This window comes from Cebus imitator, unplaced genomic scaffold (assembly GCF_001604975.1).
Source record: "Cebus imitator isolate Cc_AM_T3 unplaced genomic scaffold, Cebus_imitator-1.0 Scaffold92, whole genome shotgun sequence".
Taxonomy (NCBI): domain Eukaryota; kingdom Metazoa; phylum Chordata; class Mammalia; order Primates; family Cebidae; genus Cebus; species Cebus imitator.
Window position 1 is genome coordinate 7,632,535 of NW_016107407.1, and position 11,839 is coordinate 7,644,373.

General features: G+C 37.8%; 1 protein-coding gene across 10 annotated transcripts in view; it reads right to left on the reverse strand.

Annotated features, from left to right (window-relative positions):
- WAC (WW domain containing adaptor with coiled-coil) overlaps positions 1-11,839 on the reverse strand; it is a 90,596-nt gene that overhangs the window by 32,487 nt on the left and 46,270 nt on the right. For all 10 annotated transcript variants that reach the window (XM_017535456.2, XM_017535455.2, XM_017535463.2 and 7 more), the window contains exon 4: positions 4,217-4,323. In XM_017535456.2, coding sequence (XP_017390945.1) covers positions 4,217-4,323 — 107 coding nt within the window. The remainder of the gene's footprint in view (positions 1-4,216; positions 4,324-11,839) is intronic.

Below are 11,839 nucleotides of genomic sequence, written 5' to 3' on the forward strand. Positions count from 1 at the left end.
ATCATTTTTTTCTTCCTCATTTTATCACAAGGACATATAGTGAAGTTTACCAAGAGACTCAACAAAACACTGAATGTATCACAACAGACTGAATGCAGAAGCAGATATGAAGTTATGAAATTCTGTATTCTTCTATTAAGTCAAATATTACCAAGATGTTCTACGTCTATTTTTGTTTTTAAGAAAATAGTTATTTTTCATAAAGATGTTACATATGTTACCATATAATGGGTTTACAATTGACATTTTAAATGATTATTTAATTTTTAATATGGTAGATATTAGTGAGACTCAAACTTTTTCTTTCATTTCCTTTTTTCTCCTGAGATGAGGTCTTGCTATACTGCCAGGCTGGCTTCTAACTCCTGGGCTCAAGCAGGCCTCCCTCTGCAGTCTCCTGAGTAGCCGGGACTACAGGTGGCAAGCCACCTCGCTGGGCTCAAGACTCAAAAGCTTCAAAGTATGCAGATGATACTTAGTTGATAACAAGAGGAGCTGGAGTATGAATGCAAACTCATATAGGATTTAACTTAAGCACGTCCCAGCAAATCAAAATTGGCACAGAATATTTAGAAGGGAAAATCTCAATTACAGTGCCTTTAAATAGAAATAAGCAACTTTTTTTCCTAAATTGAGAGCTCTCTTTGAAAAGCCAAATATGCACAACTAATCTAAAATAGTCTGCAAGTCACGCCATGATTTTTTTTATTTTACTTTATTGTTTTTGAGACAGGGCCTTACTGTTGATCAGACTGGAGATGCAGTGGCACAATCATGGCTCACTGCAGCAGCCTCAACCTTCAGGGCTGAAGCAATCCTTTGCTTCAGCCATCCAAGTAGTTGGGACCACAGGTACACACACCACCAGACCCCATTTTTTTTTTTCCTTTTTGGTAGAGACAGGGGCTTACTATATTGACCAGGCTGGTTGTAAACTCAAAGCCTCAAGTGATTCTCCTGCCTTGGCACTCCAAGTGTTGGGATTACAGTCATGAGCCACTGCGTCCAACATTCCCATGATTTTTATTGTGAAGGAGGCATTCATCAAGCTTTTCCTAATCTTTACCATGAGCCAGGCTCTGTGGTAAACACCCCACAATAAATGTTTCTCATAGGACTTAGCAGGGAAGTACATTAAACGTTAATGCCTTAATCTGATACTGAAAATAAAAAAGGAATTTCAACTTGGCTTTTAACAGTTAACTTGATTTTTAAAAATCACCAACATAACCAAAGATCTGTGTAGATTAAAGCCAACATTTCAGGTAAGACTGCATTTACAGTTTTTAAGTACCATTTGTGTCATTCCCACTAGCTATACTATAATGCAAAAAACCACTACGTAGAAGTAATTATGCATCTACAGGTGAAATCTAGAGAAACCAGAACCCAGATTCCAGAAACACATAATATTTTATATCTATTCGAGTAATGGTCTTCAGCTTTCACTCACATGATTAAGTTCCCCTGACACCTTTATCATTTGAATCATTCAAGCTCATCTGATGCCCATTATTTATTCTTTCTGATTTTACTGGGTTAAATCCATTGCTCTAAAACCCAAATAATCAAAATTTGTTTTCCCTGAATGAGGTGTTTGTTTTGCCTTTATGTTTAAAACACAAAACAAAAAAACAAACCCACAAAAGCTGCTGCTGTGCTAAGAGGAGACAAATCTAACTGTCAATGATAAGTGGAACTTTAGGGTTAGTACTACTTTTTAAATTAATAGACTGTTTTCCAGAAAAACAGGCAAATTCCTTCTAAAATCCTGAATATACAACTCACTGAAAATGATTTGCTCCCCCTTCTCCCCACTCTGCCTCATCCTTCCTTCCCCACTTTTAAGAAAAATAAAGAAAAAAGAAAATGACTCATCACAAATAGTTTGATGATAGCATGTATGAAGGCTTAACAAGCTGTTTTCTCAGCCTCAATCCCACCCTTCTAGTTGGCTCTTAGGGCTGGGAGAGTGCAAATTACTCTCTACTTAGCCAGTTGGCTTCCTTTCTGTTAGAAGCATTAGAAGAGTGAAAGGCAGGAGAAAGGAGTAGCCAGTTGTTTCCAGCTCTGGGCTACCAACTCACCACTAAAACTAGCTTCACCACACCCTCAGAGGTATTGCCACCAGCTCTGTGTGGCTCCTCCTCTAGGCTATTAGGTTCTAAAACCCCAACTTCATCCTGTTGTTCCATATCCCTGAGTGGAGATTACTATGTGTTGTCTCAGGGTTCCTTTGTTTTCTTCAGAATCTGCTTAACCAATCTCATGTGTTAATTCTGTGTTAAAATAACTAGTATGACTTTTCTTTTTGAGACAGAGTCTTGCTCTGTCGCCCAGGATGGAATGCAATGGCGTGATCTTGGCTCAGTGCAACCTCTGCCTCCCAGCTTCAAGCAATTCTCCTGCCTCTGCCTCCCAAGTAGCTGGGATTACAGGTGCTTGCCACCACGCCAAGATAAGTTTTCTATTTTCAGTAGAGATGAGGTTTCACCATGTTGGCCAGGCTAGGCTCAAACTCCTGACCTCAAGTGATATGCCCACTTCGGTCTCCCAAAGTGCTGGGATTACAGGAGCCGAGCCATCGTGTCTGGCCACTAGTGAAGTGCCTGGCCACTTGTATGATTTTCTAAATGAACATTAATACTATCTATTTTTATTCAAATAGTATCCTAATGTCTCAATTTTCTACGGAAATGTACTATCCACACTGCTTCAACAAGAAACAAAAATAAAATCTGAAGGTCTTTCAACATCAATTAAGACATGATGATTACTCAAATACTCAAAGTAAAATCCACTGCAGACAACCTACACCTTTTGACAGCCTTCTCACTGTTCCTTCTTTCCTATATTTTTTTCCACACTGCTACCCGAGATAATTTTTTAAATTGCAAATATGACTTGACTTTACTGATTATAACCTTCAATACCTCTCCACTGCCTTATATACGTATAATTCATATTCCTTGGCGCGACATATAACTTTTTATGCTATACCTCCCACTTGTCTCTGAAACTTCAGCTCCTGCCATTTTTCCACACTGTCCTCTAGCAGTTCTCTAAACATACTACACTGTTTTACACTTCTACACCATTGCAAGTTCTATTCCTTTGTATACTCTGAAGTTCCAGAGCTCTTTGACTGCCTAACTTACAGTCACCCCGTTGGGAAGCATTAGTTATACTTGACTATCTTCCTCATCCAAGCTGAGAGTCCTGTGTTGAGTGCTCCCCAAAGCAACTTTAACAGGCACTGTTTACTATTCTGTCTCTACCACAGGTCCCAAAATTCCGTTAAGATGGGCCACATTCTATATATATGCAGCCTAGCATATGCCCAGTGAATTAAAACCTTATTAATTTTTTTGCTGAAATTGAACATTTCATTTAATCCTATGACTTTAAAACATTCTAAATAAGTAAGTTACTTTATTAACCTAAACTTCTGAAAATATTTAAAATCCCTCATTGGGTTTCATGCCCTTGTGGACAGGTAACTGTATATCCCTAGTGTCTGGGAGAGTGTGTAAGACACAGTATATAATAAATATATCCTATAAGGAGTTTATATACTATGAAAAGAAAGTAAGCTTATGTTAGACTACTTCAGAGAAATTTCAGCCTGAAGTTCTTTTTATCTCGGTTATCACAAAGGAAGAAAACATTGCTTTGTACAGAAATCCTGGTTAATACCAAAGATACAGTCTTCTGTGCTCAGTTCCATTAATAAGCTTGGTTCACTGGTTTAAAATAGGATCATAGTAGTATCAAATAAATACAGAGACTGTGGTTAAAACATTTTTTTTTTTTTTTTTTTGAGATGGAGTTTTGCTCTTGTTGCCCAGGTTGGAGTGCAGTGGTGCAATCTTGGCTCACAACAACCTCCGCCTCCCGGGTTCAAGTGATTCTACTGCCTCAGCCTCCCGAGTAGCTGGGATCACAGGCATGAGCCACCACATCCAGGTAATTTTTGTATTTTTAGTAGAGACAGGGTTTCTCCATGTTGCTCAGGCTGGTCTTAAACTCCTGACCTCAGGAGATCCGCCTGCCTCAGCCTCCCAAAGTGCTGGCATTACAGGCATGAGCCACCACGCCTGGCTGGACACGTTTTTTAAGAAATAAAAGACATTAGATTTTATAAGACTTGCCATGGTTTTTCTTTTAAAACAATAAATTCCAAAGAAACAATACTGGGCATGTTTATAATACTTACTGCATCTGAAGTTTTGCTTGGATTATTGCTTGGATTAGAAGAATGTGAATTTGAACTATGAAGAGCACTGTGGTTGTGTGAATTTTCTTGAGGAGAGTAACTGGTCCCTTAAAAAAATAAAGAACAAAGTGAATTACAAGTAAACTGGATATCATGTTTAATCTAACTGTTTTCTATCATACTAGAGATTACTGTACATTCCTAAACCAATATCTTACATAAGCACTAGGAATATAAACATATCTATTTTTTTTTATAGTATATAAAGTATCTGTGAACCTATTAAAGATGTGGCTTTAAAATATACTATAGTTGTTAACCTGATATGCCCTGGAACAACAGCATATAACAGAGACCTTTTTTTTTTTTAGAGAAAAACCTTATCTTTATCATTTGTAGCAACATCTGGGTTTTCTTAAAGTTTTACTGGAGAAAAACAAAGTACAATGTACACAGAAAAAACGGGACAAGAACTCAAATAATACAGAACTAAAAGTCACTATTATCAGTATGTTTTTGCAAATGTTATTTCAATTTCCTAATAGTTTCCCCTATTTGCCTTTCAATAGTCTTGCCAATTTTTCAAATAAAACAGCAACAACTTTTTCAAAAAGTTAAAGAGTGTCTCAGGGAAGGGACTCACTTATAAGAGGATAAAGATGACATCAAGAGTCTTTTCCTAACAAGTCCAACTCTAAAAATTGCTTATGAGTAACTCGAGTTTTATTAATAATATGTACATGTCAATGACCAGTTTCTCTTGCTTTAAGAAAAACCAGGGTATAAAAATCCTGACTTGCAAAAATACCGATGAATGAAACAGAAAGGTTCACCACAGAAGTCTGTTAGTTTTCAATTTAATTCCACGGAATTATAGATTTTTCAGCAACAAAGCAACATAATCCAACTGGTATGTTTTAATAAATGAGCTGGCGGTGGCATAGAGGCTACAGTATTATGAACAAAAACTCAAAGTGCAGAGAGGAATTTAAATGCTCCAGAGGGCAGAAATTATCAGTTAAAACCAGGGTGGATAAAAGTAGAAATGAGTTAGAAATACTACTTCAATCAATAGAAACAATTAAATGGTAAGAGGAAAGGTGAACTGAGACACAGATGATGACTATAAGGTTTTCGATATCCAAGTGAAAATGGTCAGATCAATAGAGTACTAGGAATTCAGAAAAAAAGGTGTAGATGTGGATTTCAAAGTCTTGTCTATTAGAGGTCAAAGGTAGGAGAGGAGACTGCTTTGCATTAAGCAGCAAGCACTGAAAGTTCATGGATGAAAAAAGGATACGACAAGAAAAAAGGCAATGGCCAAGATTTACCCTCAGATAAGGGTATGCCTATAATGGAAACTACAAGCAGATTCAAAGACCCAAGGAAGCTAATGATTATCACAAAAGATCAGAGAATTAACTAAGTACAATGGTTACTTAAGAACAACGCAAGTGGTATTATAGAGGACATTTCCTAAGAAGCCTAATGCTCGAGCTATCTGATAAGTTCTTCTACTTATTTTATCTTGCTGTACAGTATTCTATTTATATAGAAAGAATACCCTAACCCCCTTTTTAAATAACAGGAAGCAATAAATAAAACCTCAGTAAATGCTCTAAGAATAAACATAATCAAGAAGAAATCAGTCAAAAATAAGCTGAACACTTTGGGAGGCTGAGGTGGGTCAATCACCTGAGGTCAAGAGTTCAAGACCAGCCTGGCCAACATGGTGATACCCCATCTCTACCAAAAATACAAAAATTAGCTCGGCGAGGTGGTGTGTGCCTGTAATTCCAGCTATTCGGGAGGCTGAGGCAGGAGAATTGCTTTAACCCAGGAGGTGGAGGTCGTAGGAAGCTGAGATTGCACCACAGTACTCCACCAAGAGCGAGACTCCATCTCAAGGGAGGGGGAAGAGGGGAAGAGGGGGAGGGGGGAGAGGGGGAGAGGAGGAGGGAAAGAAAAGCAGAGTATACAGGAAAAGTTGACAAGAAGCCCTGAGACTGCTACCCTTAGAAAGGCCTTCTGGCACAGCTAGCCCTTGGTAGGCATGTGGGAATCTGGACTTCCAAAGGGATCTCACAACCCTAACTGATAAAGAGGTGCTTACTGAGGCCAGGCACAGTGGCTTGCTGTAGTCCCAACTACTGAGGAGGTAGAGGCAGGGGAATCCCTTGACTCCAGGAGTTCAAGACCAGCCTGGGTTATATAGTGAGAACCTGGCTTAAAAAATAATAATAATAATTGCTCATTGTGCCTGAGCAGTTTGTGTATATAACATGGTTTGTACTGAACACCTGCTTTCCTACTGGAGTCTGAAATTTTGGTACATACAAGGCAAAGAGTACCTATATCCAGCAAAAGTGGTCTGCACTAAATCTCTAGTGACAACATTCCAAAAATGTGTCACAATTTGTTGCTGAAGGAATAAAGTGCATCGTGTGTGAGATACTTGGATTACACCCGAATTCCTTTGGCCTTGTCCATGGGTCTTTTCGCTTTGCACCTTCTACTGTAGTCAGTCACAGTCATGATAATTATTATGTTGGGTCCTGAGAGTCGAATCACCAAACCTCACAAGTGGTTTTAGGATCCCAAAATGCTTAGTAAAGAAGGAAACGTAATATTTCAAGTTTCATAGAAAATATTAGATTTATGATGAAATTTCTACTTTTCAGATATACCTGAAGATTTTTTAAAAATCAGATTTACAACAATACAAATAAGAAATAGGACTACTAATATGAACTACTAGAATATGTATGCACTACTTGTAGAGTTGAGATTTCCATGAAAATTTCCAAAAGTCTGTTGATAGTAATAGGAAAAAGGCTAATTTGACTGACTGAAATAAACCCCAGTGTAATCCATTAAAAAGCCTGGGTTAGATATCCCACTCTAACATTTATTTGCACACATTCTTGCACAATATGTCCTATGCTTAAATTTGTGAACGTGCCACATTAAAGTTTGTTGAAAGATATGACAGGTAGAGTATTCTACAAATATAAGGTATATTATAAAAGAGGTCTATTGATCTCTCATGAGGTCTTGATCCAGGAAGTCACTCCACTTTAGTGACTATTCCTAAAGTCAATGAAAACTCAAATACCAACAAACATTCCAATTAATTAAGCTCTTACCTCTAAATAAATGGTATGCCTTCCACCAGCCTGATGGAAGTTACCAGTTAACTTTTAGGTCTAGTGTATGTGTTTTTAGAAGGCACAGCATAATAATCAAAAGTCAAAAGCATCAAGGCACACCGGCCTAAGACTTCTCTAAAAGAGAAAATGGAATCAGTTGTTGATGGGAAAACTATTTTCAAATACAGGAGCTTTTTTGGGTAGGGACCAGATTCCATATTCTATGGAGCAGATTTACCGAGGCTGCTTAGCAAAAACAAAACTTGAAAAGGATGAGAAGATAAAGATATTTTTGTAAAAGACTAACAATAAACTAACATCATTAAACACATTTCAAATTCACATAAAAGGCTTTATACAAAGCACGGCAGTCAATACATCTTTAGATTCCAACAAGAAGGATGCCCTTAGGACCTGAAGGTACGGCAGATTTGACCCTGAATAACATGACAATAATAAGGTAAACAAAGTTACAAAGTTAACTGTCTCATAATAAAAGCTTCAGCTGATACTACCTTACATACTTTTCTTTGGTATTTCATTTGAGCCTTTTACTTTCTCCATGCAACTCTTTTCAAACTGAATACACAAGCAGAACAGCAAAGTGATTGTGCACATCCTCCCCAGGGTTGGGGTAACGGTGGTCATGATTTTCTAGAATCATACCGAAAAGAAGTGCTACAACACAAAATTGCTTTTAAATCTACCTTAAAAATCTCACATCAATTTTTATATGCGACCCTACAAGTTTTATATTCCTCTTATTATAATACAGAGTCTAAGGCTAAAAAAAGAATATAGTAAGACTTCTGAACATATCCAAGTAAGAACCCACTGAGTCACACATTGACCCAATGAAGCAACGGGGGCAATGCTGTTTATACAGTCAAGTACCTTTTATGCACTCTGCATATTACCAAGGAAAAGCTCGCTATTTAATGACAATAAATGATCATCTACTCAAGAAATACGGTATCAGTGAGTAAGTGGGATAAAAATGTTTTTCAATGCTACACATTTAGACCAACCTCAAGATACCAAAGTTAGGACTAATAAAGTTAGGACTAAGAAAGTTAAGTCTTAAAGGATTCAAAGAAAAGGATGCTATTGGGAATTACTTGATTTCGGGAGAAGGGGAGAACAGATAAGGGAATTCTATACTTATGCTTGCAACTTGAAGAACCTAAATAGTGAGGAAAATTCTCCCTTCCAGTGCTGAACCAGGGCAGATTATGAAATGGAGATGTAACAACATGACTGGATGCTAGTTTCAGACCAGAGTCCAAGGGTTGGTACAAGAGAATGACATTTCCCCTGACAAAATCTTCAGTATTTCTGACAGAATAATCCCTATTTGGCATCCTCTTAAAACTTCAGAAGCTAAATTTTAAGGATGAGAAGGACATAACCTATAGTTTCAAACAGTAAGGGCTCTAGGAGAATAATCAGAAAACGGTCCAAAAAACACTTATCAAAACATACTTGACTCAGCAAGAAATGGATATTAAGCAATTACAATGCCCTTCCACTTACAAAAGGGAACCAGGGTTATTAGGAAAGCAGGAGGAAAATACACAATTTTACATGATTAAATGACAGTGGGAAAGGCAACCAGCTTTAGAAAAGGTGGAACAACAGTTTTCAGTCTACTCAGGAGCAAAATATTATAGCATTTATGTCCTTATTCAGACCACGACAACGACCAGAATTCATTACCAGATCCTCAAACTTAGAAGTCTTAGTGTCTAAAAAAGAATAAAGACACTAAAGGAAGAATAAGTGTAACTATATATGAAATGAAATAATTCAGACATTTACCATCCCATATTGCTTTCAAACAAATGCAAGTTAACAGGTAAGACTGAATAAAGCTCAGTAGTGGATTTGAAGCTTTAGTTATTAACGATTGTAGATTTCAAGGTTGTCTTTCTCAGAGATTCTAATTCACAGTAATTTTGAAATTTTTTTAAGTTTGTTTTTTTTTTTTTTTTTTTAAGACAAAATCTCACTCTGTCACCCAAGCTGGAGTGCAGTGGCACGATCTCGGCTCACTGGAAACTCTGCCTCCTGGGCTCGAGCAATTCTTATGCCTCAGCCTCCTGAGTAGCTGGCACCACACGTGTGAGCCACCACACCGCCCAACTAATTTTGGTATTTTTAGTAGAGTTGTTTGCTGTGTTGGCCAGGCTGGTCACAAACTCCTGTCCTCAAGTGACCCACCTGCCTCGGTCTCCCGAAGTGCTGGGATTACAGGCGCGAGCCACCATGCCTGGCTTAAGGCCTGAATTTTTAAAGGGCATTCCCAGGACAGTTCTAGTATAGTTAGCACCTAGGTCACACACTGGGAAACATAGGTTTACAAAGTCAAATGGTAGAGGATACTCAACAAATCTCCCTTGAAAAGATAAGCAATATGCTAAAATAAACTGGTAATCATACCCTCTTCACTTACAGAGATGACTGTACTCTTCACTTACAGAGATGACATACTCTCTTCACTTACAGAGATGACTGTCTCTTCCTGTCTTTTCTAGTACCTTCCCAAGGATCTTCTTCCTGTTATTCTACATGTTGTACTGCCTTCCAGGGTCCTTCACCTTTCATCGAAAGGCTCCTAACCAGCGGCCACAAGCACTTAAAAAAAAAAAGGGTTTCACCAAGAAAGCCACATATCTGTAATGGGTATTTCTGCTATAACATGATGTATGTTTTCCTTGAAAAATCTTGAATTCTGTAAAACTGCACACTAATAAGTCTTATGGGAAAAAATAGAACAGGAACAAAACCATTCAAAATTACGCAACTTTATTATCAGAGCACTAATAAAAACTTGAATAGCACAGGCGAGCAGTTCAGCATGGATATAAATTACTTCCAAGTGATAATAACGCAAAATACATTAGGATAAAAATGCAGCTATTTGGGGCTAAGAACATGGAAATGGATGCGGAAGTTCTGAGCATTGAGGATATAATTAATATGGACACACAGTAAAGTGTGACTTGCCACAGAGAGCCATGCAAGGCTAGGAAAGCCGACTTGAATTTTCTTTAGGGATTCTTGCCTGGTTGGGGGCTTTTTCCTTTCTATTTGAAGGTAATAACCCTACTTCTGCTATTCTGATTCTCCTTGACTAAAAAATTTCTTTACACATGAACCAATACAACTTCAGTTTATAATAACATCATTCTGCAATTTCCCAACTGTGTATCAAGAAACTTGGCGGTGAAAAGCAAAATTTATAGCTAACCAGGCTTTGTCCCTTGGGGGAGGGAAAAATGTATCACAATAAGTATCAACAATCTGACAGTTGGCTATAGAGTTAATCCCTCTCATTTGGGCTCTTCAATGACAGTCACTGGCCACACATAGCTACTGAATACTAGAAACATGGCTAGTATAAATTGGTATTTTTCTGTATGTGTAAAATACACACTAAATTCCAAGACTTAGGGGAAAACAAACGCAAATTATCACATTAATTTTTATATTGATTATATAAGTATTTTAGATATATCTGGTTAATAAATATAATTAAAATTCCAGCTGTTGGCTACTAAAAAACTTAAAACTGCCTATCTGACTCACTGGACAGCACTGCTCTAGATGAAAGTGCACTGATATTTAGTCAAAGGAGGCCAGGGATGCCTACTGTGCATTACACATGTCTCCCAAAGAACTGACATCTGAAAACAAGCTTCTTATAATTGAGTCTAGAACCAAAATCTGCTTAGCACACCATGCTGAATTTTCCAGGAATACAGCTGCTATACAAATTGTACTGTACGAAACTTAGTTCTGTTTGGAACTTTTATCAAAATGTTCACTACTTGGAAAAATCTCACCACTGACAATAAAGCTATAAAATACATCTGCCTGACATCTGTCACAAACAAATGACATTAAGTAGACTCCTTTGTTAATAGTTAGGTCCAAACACTGAAGTGGCAGAGATAAATGAAGACACTCACCAAATTTCATCATTTAAAAAATAGTACTGTCATACCTTATCTTAAATATATATGTATGGCTACATATTTTAGCACAGTGCTACAATGAGTTTGTGAAAATTACACGTAACATTCAATGTGCAGGTATTATATATTATTATGTATATATTACTATGGGGATTTTACACAATACAGTCACGTGTTGCTTAAAAAGGATACGTTCTGAGAAATATGTCGTCAGGCATATTTTGTCGTGCAAATATCATAAGAGTGTACTGACAAAAACCTAGATGGTAGCCGGGCGCAGTGGCTCACGCCTGTAATCCCAGCACTTTGGGAGGCCAAGGCGGGTGGATCACAAGGTCAAGAGATCAAGATCATCCTGGTCAACATGGTGAAACCCTGTCTCTACTAAAAATACAAAAAATTAGCTGGGCGTGGTGGCGCGCGCCTGTAATCCCAGCTAGGGCGTGGTGGCTCACGCCTGTAATCCCAGCACTTTGGGAGGCCGAGGCGGGTGGATC